Raw genomic sequence first — 12,938 nt, 5'->3', positions numbered from 1 at the left:
CTTAATAATAACAGTCCTAGTAATAAAACTAGGAATATCCCCCTTTCACTTGTGGGTCCCAACAGTAACCCAAGGAACCGCTCTAATGTCTGGCATACTTCTCCCCACATGACAAAAACTAGCGCCTATCTTGATTATGTTTCAAATTTTCCCAACAATAAACTCGAACATCCTCCTATCTATCATAATTTTTTTTTTTTTTTAAGACAGAGTTTTGCCCTTGTCGCCCAGGCTGGAGTGCAATGGCATGATCTTGGCTCACTGCAACCTCCACCTCCCAGGTTCAAACGATTCTCCTGCTTCAGCCTCCTGGGTAGCTGGGACTACAGGTGTCTGCCACCACGCCTGGCTAATTTTTGTATTTTTAGTAGAGATGGGGTTTCACCATCTTGGCCAGGCTAGTCTTGAACTCCTGACCTTGTGATCCACCCTCCTCAGTCTCCCAAAGTGCTGGGATTACAGGCGCGAGCCACCACGCCCAGCCTATCTATCACGATCTTATCCATTATTGTGGGCGGTTGAGAACTTAAACACAACTGTGTAAAATCCTAGCCTACTCCTCAATTACTCACATAGGTTTAATAATAGCAGTACTAATTTATGACCCCAAAATTACCATTCTAAACCTGATTATTTACTTTATTTTAACAACTACTGCATTTCTAGCACTCAACCTGAGTATAAGCACTGCAATCCTGTCACTATCTCATGCCTGAAACAAATTAACATGATTAACACCTATAATTCCACTAATTCTACTATCCCTAGGAGGTTTACCCTCATTAACAGGATTTTTGCCTAAATGAGCCATCATTCAAGAATTTACAAAAAACAATAGTCTTGATATCCTGATCATTATAGCTACCATAACCCTACTCAACCTGTACGTTTACATATGCCTAATTTATTCCATCTCAGTGACAATATTCTCCACATCTAATAACATGAAAATAAAATGACAATTCGAAAATACAAAACCCATACTATTCCTCCCCCCAGTTATCATTTCTTCTACCCTCCTCTTACCCATCTCTCCATTAACACTAACTATAACTTAGAAATTTAGGTTAAATAAGACTAAGGGCCTTCAAAGTCCTTAGTAAGTAAACTATACTTAATTTCTGTAACAGACCTAAGGACTGCAAGACTCTCTTCTGCATCAATTGAACGCAAATCAACCACTTTAATGAAGCTAAGCCCTGGCTAGGCTGGTGGAATTCAAACCCACGAAAATTTAGCTAACATCTAAACACCCTAATCAATTGGCTTCAATCTACTTCTCCCACTGTTGCAGGGAGAAAGGCGGGAGAAGCCCTGGCAGGATTGAAGCTGCTCCTTTGAATTTGCAATTCAACATGAGAAATCACTTCAGGGCTGGTAAAAAGAGGTCTTGACCTCTGTCTTTAGATTTACAGTCTCATGCTTACTCAGCTATTTTACCTTTTTCCCACTTATGTTCATCAGTCGTTGATTGTTTTCAACTAACCACAAAGATATTGGAACACTATACCTGCTATTCAGCGCATGAGTGGGGATAGTGGGCACCACCTTAAGCCTTCTAATTCGAGCAGAATTAGGCCAACCAGGAACTTGGCTTGGAGATGATCAGATCTACAATGTTATTGTTACCGCCCACGCAGTCATCATCATATTCTTTATGGTAATACCAATCATAATTGGAGGTTTCGGCAACTGGCTAGTCCCTCTAATAATTGGTGCACCCGATATGACATTTCCCTGGATAAATAATATGAGCTTCTGAGTTCTGCCCGTCTCTTTCCTACTCTTACTTGCATCCTCAACAGTAGAAGCCGGCGCTGGAACCCGCTGAACAGTTCATCCCCCTTTAGCAGGAAACTGAACACATGCAGGAGCCTCTGTAGATTTAACCATCTTCTCATTCCACTTGGCAGGTGTTTCTTCTGTTTTAGGGGCCATTAATAGTAGATGTACGAAAGTTGATTAAGGAATTTTTAGTATGTGCTTATATGTATGTGGACTACATACATATAATAGCCAGCCACCATGCCTGGCTAATTTTTTTTTTTTTTTTTTGGTAGAGATGGGGTTTCTCCATGTTGCCCAGGCTGGTCTCAAACTCCTGAGCTCAAGTGATCCTCCCACTTCAGCCTCCCAAAGTGCTGGGATTACAGGCATGAGCCACTGCACTCGGCTTCCTTAACTTTTTTTTTTTTTTTTTTGAGATAGAGTCTTGCTCTGTCGCCCAGGCTGGAGTGTAGTGGTGTGATTTGGCTCACTGCAGCCTCTGCCTCCTGGGCTCAAGGAATTCTTCTGCTTCAGCCTCCCAAGTAGCTAGGATCACAGGCGCCTGCCACCAGGCCCAGCTAATTTTTGTATATTTAGTAGAGACAGGGTTTTGCCATGTTGGCTAGACTGGTCTCAAACTCCTGACCTCAGATGATCCGCCTGCTTCGGCTTCCCAAAGTGCTGGGATTAAAGGCGTGAGCCACTGCGCCTTGCCTCCTTAATCTTTTTTTTTTTTGAGACGGAGTTTCACTCTTGTTGCTCAGGCTGGAGTGCAATGGTGCGATCTCAGCTCACCTCAACCTCTACCTCCCGGGTTCAAGCAATTCTCCTGCCTCAGCCTCCCGAGTATCTGGGATTACAGGCATACCCCACCACACCCGGCTAATTCTGTATTTTTAGTAGAGTTGGGTTTTCTCCATATTGGTCAAGCTGGTCTTGAACTCCCGACTTCTGGTGATCTGCCCACCTCAGCCTCCCAAAGTGCTGGGATTACAGGTGTGAGCCACTGTGCCTGGACTCCTCCTTAATCATTTTTAAGTGTACAGTTCAGTAGTGTTAACTGTATTCACACTGTTGTGCAACCAGTCTCCAGAACTTTTCATCTTGCAAAACTGAAATCATGTACTCATTAAACAACTCTTATCCTCCTTCCCCAGACCCTGGTAACCACCTTCTACTTTGTTTCTCGTTGCAGGCCCTTTTTTGTTAGAGACAGTGAGGCAACAATTCTTCATTATTCCCTAATACTAACAGCAACACCACTAACAGCAAAACAAATCCTGTTAGTGGTGAGCTTACAGTAAAAATTATAAAATATAAAGAAGTAATCCACCATGAACAAGAGTTAACACATACAACTAACAGGAAAATTAAAGTTAAGAATTTGCAATAATGGTATCATAATCAGACAGAGAATAGAAAATTATGTTTAAAATCGTTAGACATAAAGGCCGGGCACGGTGGCTCACGCCTGTAATCCCAGCACTTTGGGAGGCTGAGGTGGGCGGACCACCTGAGGTCAGGAGTTCGAGACCAGCCTGATCAATATGATGAAACCCCGTCTCTACTAAAAATAAAAAATTAGCCAGGCTTGGTGGCATGCGCCTGTAATCCCAGCTATTTGGGAGGCTGAGACAGGAGAATCGCTTGAACCCGGGAGGTGGAGGTTGCAGCGAGCTGAGATCGTGCCATTGCATTCCAGCCTGGGCAACAAAAGCAAAACTCATCTCAAAAAAGAAAAAAAATCATTAGACATAAAAGAAGGAATTGAAACCAAAAGAACAATATTGGAAAAAGGACCACAGAGAACTTCCAGAAGTAAAAAATATATCCATTGACATTTAATACTTGATAGACTAAACTGCAGATTAGTTACAACTGAAAGATTAAATAATGAACTTGAAGATAGATTTGTGGAAATTCCCCAGAATAAAAGATATGTAAAGAGATGGAATGTATGCAAGATCTAAGTGGGTTTTCTTGTTTTTTTGAGACGGAGTTTCACTCTGTCGCCCAGGCTGGAGTGCAGTGGCGCGATCTCGGCTCACTACAACTTCTGCCTACCAGGATTAAGCAATTCTCCCGCCTCAGCCTCCTGAGTAGCTGGAATTACAGGCGCCTGCCACCATTCCCGGCTAATTTTTGTATTTTTAGTAGAGACAAAGTTTCACCATGTTGGCCAGGCTGGTCTCGACCTCCTGACCTCAGGTGATCTGCCCGCCTCAGCCTCCCAAAGTGCTGGGACTACAGGCGTGAGCCACTGAGCCGGGCCTAGGTCATTATTTATCTGATAGAAATTCTAAGGAAAAGAGTAGGAAACTGGTGGAGATGTAGTATTCAGACATTTGACAGAAGACACTTGAAGTAAGACATGAATCTTAATATTCACAAATCTAATGAGCATTGTACTGGAGATTCTACCCTGGGTGATTAGACAAGAAAAAGAAAGAAAAGGCATCCAGCTTGTAAGGGAAGAAGTAAAACTATCCTATTTCAGTGTGACATGATCGTTCATTTATAAAACCCTAAGGAATCCATACACACACAAAACTAAAACTACTAGAGCTAATAAATGAGTTCAGCAGAGTTGTAAGATACAAGATCAATACATAAAAATCAGTTGAATTTCTATCCACTAGCAATAGACAATCTGAAAATGAAATTAAGAAAACAATTCCATTCACAAAAGTATCAAAGAGAATAAAATACTTTGGGAGGCTGAGGCAGGCAGATCACAAGGTCAGTAGATCGAGACCATCCTGGCTAACATGGTGAAACCCCATCTCTACTAAAAATACAAAAAATTAGCCAGGCGTGGTGGCGGGCGCCTGTAGTCCCAGCTACTCGGGAGGCTGAGGCAGGAGAATGGCGTGAACCCGGGAGGCAGAGCTTGCAGTGAGCCGAGATGGCGCCACTGCACTCCAGCCTGGGGGACAGAGCAAGACTCCGTCTCAAACAAACAAACAAACAAAAACAACAAGAATAACAAAGAAGAATAAAATACTTAGGAATAAATTCAACCAAAGGAGTGCAAGACTTGTCAGTGTTAAAAGACATTAAAAATGTAAATAAAGATTTCCCATGTTCATAGACTGGAAGCCTTAAAATTGTTAAATATACCCTAAGTTGATCTACAGATTCAGGGCAAGCCCTGTCAAACTTTAAATAGGCCCCCTTCTTGCAGATTGAAAAACACATCCTAAAACTCATGGAGATGCAAGGGACCCAGGATAGTCAGAACAATCTTGTGAAAGAAGAAAGTTGGAGGATTCACACACCACCAACAACAATAAAAACCAGAAGACAGTGAAATAATATCATCAAAATGCTAAGAGAATAGTGTTATTCCTTATTCAGCTATACTATTGTTCTCAAAAGAGGGCAAATTAAAAGACATTTTCCAGCAAATACTGAGAGGCATCACCATTTATTTATAGAGCATTCATGAAAAAAAAAACACACTGATGTCCAAAACATGGCAACGAAATTGGTAAATATGGATATATTGAAACTCACTTTGAATTTAAATTTTAAAAAATAATAGGCTAATTCATACAGTACAAAAATAAAGTAGAAATAAAATATGTACAGCAATAAAAGGTAAGATTGGGAGAAGATTCTGTTAGTTAAAGCCATCTAGATATTATCAGGGAAGAGGGTAGGATATAGTGATTGACAAAGTTTTTAAGTCAGGTATGCATGTTGCCATTTTAAGGGAATAACCAAAAGGGAAGAAATAGAATATATAATTTATTTTATTTTATTTTATTTATTTTTTTGAAACGGAGTCTTGCTCTTTCGCCCAGGCTGGAGTGCAGTGGCGCTATCTCAGCTCACTGCAAGCTCTGCCTCCTGGGTTCATGCCATTCTCCTGCCCCAGCCTCCCGAGTAGCTGGGACTACAGACACCCGCCACCACGCCCGGCTAATTTTGTTTTTGTATTTTTTAGTAGAGACGGGGTTTCACTGTGTTAGCCAGGATGGTCTCGATCTCCTGACCTTGTGATCTGCCCGCCTCGGCCACCCAAAGTGCTGGGGTTACAGGCGTGAGCCACTGCACCCGGCCGTAAAACTCGTTTTATAGCAAATAATACAATGAACAAATTGACATATATAAAAAGGAACAAACGATACATGTCATAACATGTGAATCTCAAACTTTTTTTTTGTTTTTGTGACGGAGTCTCGCTCTGTCCTCCAGGCTGGAGTGCAGTGGCGCGATCTCGGCTCACTGCAAGCTCCGCCTCCCGGGTTCCCGCCATTCTCCTACCTTAGCCTCCCGAGTAGCTGGGACTACAGGCACCTGCCACCATGCCCGGCTAATTTTTTGTATTTTTAGTAGAGACGGGGTTTCACCATGTTAGCCAGGATGGTCTCGATCTCCTGACCTCGTGATCCGCCCGCCTCGGCCTCCCAAAGTGCTGAGATTACAGGCGTGAGCCACCGCGCCCGGCCTAGAATATATAATTTATAAACCAGTAGAAATCAAAAGGAAATTAAGAAAATCTAACATAAAGCAGTGAAAATGAAGATAAAAAGTAAAAAGAAGGCATTATAATAATACAAAATAAGATAGTAGAATTAAATCTCAAATATGTATAATCACACAAAAGGAAAATACACAAAATTTCCCAAAGATAGACTCTCAAATCTCCCCTCCCTCACTTCCAATCTCTTTGCAGTGCTTTTTTGTCTCAGCTGTGTCCTGCTTTTTTACTTAACATTACCACACAAACATGTTTTTTATGTTTATAAAGGCACTTCCTGAAAATAATGTTAAAATCCGATTGTCTCTGTATAATCAGTACCTGATTGTCACACTGTTCACCTAATTACTTCACTGTCATTGGACTTTTCATTTGTCTAGTTTTTCACTATCCCCTATAATTGATTCCCTGAATATCTTTATACAGAATTTGATCCTTGAGACTAGAATCCCAAATCAGAAACAAGTGTTTCAAAAAATCTTTGCTAGCTCAGTATATGAAAAATGGGTACTTAATTTCAATTTTTTTAATTAGTGAGGTTGACTATATTTAACTAGTTTTTCTTTTAATCATCTTTTATCTGTTTATGTCTGTTGCCTGTTTATCAGTTTGGGGTTTATTTTTCTTTTGAATTTATATGAGTTCTTTATAACTAGAAGATTATTAGTTTTCTATCAGTTGTGTCTGTGACAAATTTTTCCTTTTTATTTTAAAATTTTATGTATTCTTAAAAATGTTTTATTATAAAAGCAAATTATACTAAACAACACATAACACATTCTGAACACATAGCATAGTTCAGAAGTTAACACAACTGAAAGTGAGCACTTCTTCTATTTAGGCTAGTTCCCCAGAGCTGTCCCACTTCTTTTTTTTTTTTTTTTTTTTTGAGACGGAGTCACCCAGGCTGGAGTGTAGTGGCCTGATCTCGGCTCACTGCAACCTCCGCCTCCTGGCCTCCTGGGTTCAAGCAATTTTCCTGCCTCAGCCTCCCGAGCATCTGGGACTACAGGCACGTGCCACCAGGCCTGGCTACTTTTTTGTATTTTTAGTAGAGACGGGGGTTTCACCATGTTAGCCAGGATGGTCTCGATCTCCTGACCTCGTGATCGGCCTCCCAAAGTGCTGGGATTACAGGCATGAGCCACTGTGCCCGGCCAATCTGTCCCATTTCCTAACCATTTCTGGCTATAGCTCTGATGATTGTCACCAGAGCTTTATCCCTACACTTCTTATCACCCTTACCCGGTAACGGTTGACTTCCTGTTGGAAAGATGAGAAATCAGCTCACTTTGCGCGCCATCTCCCTCTTCCTTGCGGGTTTTGTTTTTCTGTTTATAGTTCTCTTAGTGGTCAAATTGTTTATAACCTTAAATAATAAGCATAGACCTCTATTTCTTGGTCCAACAACTTTATAGACCCTGTGACCTGACCCCTAAGTTGTAAGAGGAACGTGGGGTCCTTTTGTTTCTTCCCGTCTCTCTTCCCATTTGCCTCCCGAATTCCAGAATTCCATACGCTGCTTAATAGCCACCCACATGCCATGAGCCAGGCACTATGCGAAACACTTCACAAATGGGACTCACAAGCTCCTCATTGCAATGCCATGCGAGGGATTTACTGTTCTTTCCCCTGCATCACAGATGAGGAAACTAAGGCCTAGAGAGTATCATTCGTCCAAGTTCAAGGAAGTAACTGGCTAGGATTTGAGCCCAGGGACCTGGCTCCAGAGGTCATGGTCATGGTCTTAATCACAGCTACCTCTCAGCTATATCACTGTTTTTATTTTGTGAAGCTTACAACATTTGAATTGTATTATCTAATGGTTATCATGTCTTTCATGTGTTAGGGGTTGTCTGAAAAAAATCTTCATTCATAATATTATGATTTTTGTAAATATGATTATTTGCAGATCCAAATGTGGTCTTGCATCAGACGAGAAGGAAATGCAAATCCAGTAGCCACCAACACTACCACTGGAAAGAGGCTTTTACAAGTGAAAGATGAAATGCATTATTTTTTCTTGCTTTTGTCATTTGGTCAAAATCATGTCATATTTTGTTTCATATTTAGGCCATGACTTTTCTTGTGCAGCTCATTTGTTTTTTCTGGCATTTCTAACAGCCTTTATTTCTTATTGATGGAGCAGCATGGTCCCTCATCTCGTTACTAAGATGATCCAGTGTGTAAACATACTGTTAAGTATGAGTGCATTTTTTTCTTGAATGCCTCAGGGCCCTTTGATTCCTTATTTTAATTTGTATCCAGGCTGGGCACGGTGGCTCATGCCTGTAATCCCAGCACTTTGGGAGGCCAAGGCAGCCAGATCACCTGAGGTCAGGAGTTCGAGACCAGCCTGGCCAACATGGCAAAACCTCATCTCTACTAAAAATAGCTGGGAGTGGTGGCAGGCTCCTGTAGTCCCACCTACTCAGGAGGCTGAAGCAGGAGAATCACTCGAACCCGGGAGGCGGAGGTTGCAGTGAGCTGAAATCACACCACTGCACTCCAGCCTGGGTGACAGAAGAAGACTCTTGTCTCAAAAAAAAAAAAAAAAGGAATAATTAATTTGTATCCATTGATTTCTAGACTTTTTTCTAGCTTGCTGCACAGCTGTCATTCCAGAATTTCTCTCATTGTCCTCCTGAATTAAGCCTACAATTTCTTTGATCCCATTTCTTCCTCTTTCTTAGATTCTTTTAATTTTTTTTCTTCTGATCTAGCAGCAGCCAAATGAAAATTTAAAAAAATTTGTTCTGGAGTACTTAGTCAAAAAATTGTTCTAAGATTATATGGAAAGTAAATCATATGCCATGCATATTCGAGAGTCTTTATTTTCCTCTTATACTTGTTTAATAATTTGGCTGAGTATAGGATTGTAGGTTCAAAATAACTTCCCTCTGAATTTTGAGGACGTTGCTGTGTCTCAGTCTGGTATTCAGAGTTACTGATGTGAAGTCTGCTCAGAATCTGTTTCTTGTTCCTTCGTAGGCAGCATGATTTTTCTCTTTGAAAGTTTTAACGTTTATTTCTTTATCTTTATAGTTCTGAAATCTCACAAGAGTGCATTTCTCTGAGGATACTTTTTAACTTCTGCTTGGCACTTGGTATACCCTTTCAGTCTGAAGACCTGTGTTTTTCTTCAACTCTGGGAAATTTAGAAAATATTCTTTCCCTCTTTTCTGTAAATTTTTTTCTGTTCTTTCTTTTTAAATTTCTTATTAGGTGGAGGTTGACCTTGGGAATTAATCTTCTTGCCTTTGGCTTTTTTTTTTCTATTAAAAAATATCTCTTTGTCTTTTTGTTTATCTTCTGTTGCTGCTTTTTTTTTAGTTTCATTTTTAATTTCTAAGAACATCTTTTTTTTGTCTTATAGTCTCTTTTATGGGAACCTGTTCTTGTTTTATGCTGCATTACCTTTTAAATATCCCTGTGGATGCTAAATCGGAACTTTAAACGTTCTTCTGTGTTCCTTGAGTCATCTATTTTCTCTGAGATCAGTTGACCTTTTACTTATCTTTATCTGTTTTGGGGATGTGTGCTTCAGTCTTCCTCAAAGCTCTGGTGATCTTACTAGTCTGTTTATACTTAGGAATGAATGGGTACATTGATTTATCAAACAAATGGCCGGCATAGCTTTCCTCTCCTGTTATTTGGAGATTTTTCTCCAACAGGCCTCTCCCCAAAATGGGAAGGACCAGTGGGGAGCTCGGTACCAAGGTGGTACCTGTCCAGTGACATCTTCATTTTAGGACTTATGGGTGAGGATTAGGCAGTAGGCAGCCTGACCTCCTGCCCCACCTTATCCCCATGTCCCACCTGTCCCCCAAAACAAAAGAAGAAGGGCCTGACTCATGCCACGGAGGAAGCTCCACACTTGGCTTTTCTGTGTCAGCCCAGCTTCTTGTGTGCAGTAAGGCTAAGGACGGGCAGGTCGCGGGGCTTGGGTGTCCTGTCCCAGCCCTGTGGCGCATCTCCCTGACTGCTCTTCTTCACAGCCTCGGTAGGGGGAAGCAGGGCGTCAGTGCTCCTGGAGCTCTACTGGGAAGACGGAGTGTGAGGCAGCATTCTGTTCAAGTTCTGGGCTGTGGCTTCCTGTGTTTCTGCCCTTGGATCATGGCTGTGGAGCCTGCTTTCCCTCTTCCAGAAGCTGACCGGCTCTCATTCTCAGTGTTGTTAATGAATTTATTTTCTATTAAGCATGGAGATTTATTTTCCATTAACGGTGTTTTGGGAGGGAAGGGAGTTAGGCATGTGATTCATTCATTTTGAACTGGAAGCCAGTTATGTGTACTTTAGGCATGCAAATATTAAGAGATGTTTATATACTCATATACTCAGGTCTGTTTTTTTTTTTGAGATGGAGTCTCACTCTGTAGCCCAAGCTGGAGTGCAGTGGCACAATCTTGGCTCACTGAAACCTCCGCCTTCCGAGCTCAAGCGATTCTCATGCCTCAGCCTCCCGAGTAGCTGGGACTACAGGCGCGTGCCACCATGCCTGGCTAGTTTTTTGTATTTTAGTAGAGACAGGGTTTCACCATGTTGCCCAGGGTGGTCTCGAACTCCTGAGCTCAGGCGATCTGTCAGCCTTGGCACCCCAAAGTGCTAGAATTACAGGCATGAGCCACCGCGCCTGGCCTCAAGTTCTTAATCTTAACAATTTAATATATATTTTTATCAACTGAACTTAGGCTAGTATTCAAAACAGTAATGAATTAGAAGGCTTTTGGGAGGATGCTGTTTCTAGTAGGAATGAGAAGTTAGAGCTGATGTACAAGTGATTAAAAGCGAACTTGAGAGCCCAAAGCTAAGTTGTCTGTACAACCCATGTTACCCTCGCAGCCCCTGGGGGCAGCATTGTATTGCAGGATCATGATAGGGGTCAAGAAGGTGGCCCCAAAGGTTAAGTGGTGTTCTATTTAAGAAGCAAATAAGCTTATAGCTTTAGATTTTCATAATCAATGATTAAAATTAAGCCTTTGCATTTGAAGGGGCCTCTTTCAATTTACTGGATAATCAGACATATGGAATGTTTCACCCATCCCACCAAAAATGAGGTATTGTCGTGGAGTCAGATTTCATCAATGTCTGGGGTTCCTACAGTATGCCAGGCGCGGTTCTAAATGCTTTTTCACATGGGTCATTTAATTTTTACAAATTATTTATATACTAACGTTTATACTAAGTTAAATCTTACTTTGTATAATGTAGCTAAGTTGAATCGTCTTGATAGTGTGTGTGTAGCCAATAAAGGGGGTGTGTTGCCCTCAAATCCAGCTTCATTACAAGGTTCTGCTGTGATGAATGTGGTACAGGGAGCAGTCAGGGCAACTGTCATGCTTCCTTACCTGCAAAGAAATCGGATGTCACATGGCTGAGCAATTTGTCCACAGTCACACAGCTAGGATGTAAGAGAGCCAGTTCTAGAACTCAGCTCTCCGGGTCTGTCCTGTTTCCATTTAGTTAGACGCTAGTGCACTAATACTCCAATGTTCAGGCTTTATGACTGTGATTTATGCTTCTTAATTCTCAGGTGCCCCTTGGCCTTGGAGTTGCAGCCAGCGTCCGAGTGGGCAATGCTCTGGGGGAAGGGAATGTAGAGGAGGCTTGGTGCTCCTGCACCACAGTTCTCCTGTGTGCTGGTGAGTCAAGCATTCTACTCCCTGGCATCTGTGCTGAACTTAGTGTGCTAAGTTAAAATCTATGTATCAGAATTTCTCTAGGAATTGAATCATATATATATATTCAACTAAAACATCTATTCTTTATGCTCTTTCAAATTTACAAAGTTAAATAAAGCTTTTAATTATGATTTTCTGTTAATGATAAACCAACTAAATAATGTTACACTTGGTTCTACTGAAATAATTCTAAAGGCCAGGTTCAAGCAATTCTCTTGCCTCAGTCTCCCAAGTAGCTGGGATTACAGGCATGTGCCACCACACCCAGCTAATTTTTGCATTTTTAGTAGAGATGGGGTTTCATCATGTTGGCCAGGCTGGTCTTGAACTCCTGACCTCAGGTGATCTGCCTGCCTCGGCCTCCCAAAGTGCTGGGATTATAGATGTGAGCCACCACGCCTGGCCCAGTTTTATTATTTTCAAGTGTGCTTTCCTAGTGTCATCTGACCTCACTGATTTTAGACCAATGCCTAAACGTATTCTTATAAAATCTCAGGACCAAGGAGGTGATCAGATGGAGTAATAGGGACTGGATTTACCCTTCTGCTTTAAACAACTAAAAACTGGCCAACACATACATATAATATGTATATATATATGTATGTATGTATATACAATATATAATATGTATATATTAGGTATGTATATATAATACATAATATGTATATATTAGGTATGTATATATAATATATAATATGTATATATTAGGTATGTATATATAATATATAATATGTATATATTATATATGTATGTATATATGTATAAATGTATATGTATATATGTACATTATATATATATATTTAAAATATATATATATATTTTAAAATAGTTTTCAATCCCTTGAGGCCAGGAGTTTGAGACCAGCATGGGCAACATAGCAAGACCCATCTCTACAAAAACTACAAAAATTGCCTAGATGTGGTAGCACATGCTTGTAGTCCCAGCTCTGTGGGAGGATCACCTAAGCCCAGGAAGTTGGGGCTGCAGTGAGCCATGATTATGCT

General features: G+C 41.0%; 1 protein-coding gene and 1 long non-coding RNA gene across 2 annotated transcripts in view; one reads left to right on the top strand and one right to left on the bottom strand.

The window, feature by feature from the left end:
- LOC134758547 (uncharacterized) overlaps nucleotides 1-12,938 on the bottom strand; it is a 54,886-nt gene that overhangs the window by 13,389 nt on the left and 28,559 nt on the right. The window contains exon 2 of the long non-coding RNA XR_010133847.1: nucleotides 11,451-11,601. This is a non-coding gene — a long non-coding RNA (uncharacterized lncRNA). The remainder of the gene's footprint in view (nucleotides 1-11,450; nucleotides 11,602-12,938) is intronic.
- Nucleotides 1-12,938, top strand: part of LOC101132909 (multidrug and toxin extrusion protein 2-like) — a 42,905-nt gene that overhangs the window by 14,670 nt on the left and 15,297 nt on the right. The window contains 1 exon segment of the mRNA XM_063706595.1: nucleotides 11,787-11,937. Within this exon segment, the coding sequence (XP_063562665.1) occupies nucleotides 11,787-11,937 (151 nt within the window).

The sequence above is a fragment of the Gorilla gorilla genome, chromosome 4 (assembly GCF_029281585.2).
Source record: "Gorilla gorilla gorilla isolate KB3781 chromosome 4, NHGRI_mGorGor1-v2.1_pri, whole genome shotgun sequence".
NCBI lineage: Eukaryota > Metazoa > Chordata > Mammalia > Primates > Hominidae > Gorilla > Gorilla gorilla.
This window is presented reverse-complemented; position numbering and strand designations above follow the sequence as displayed.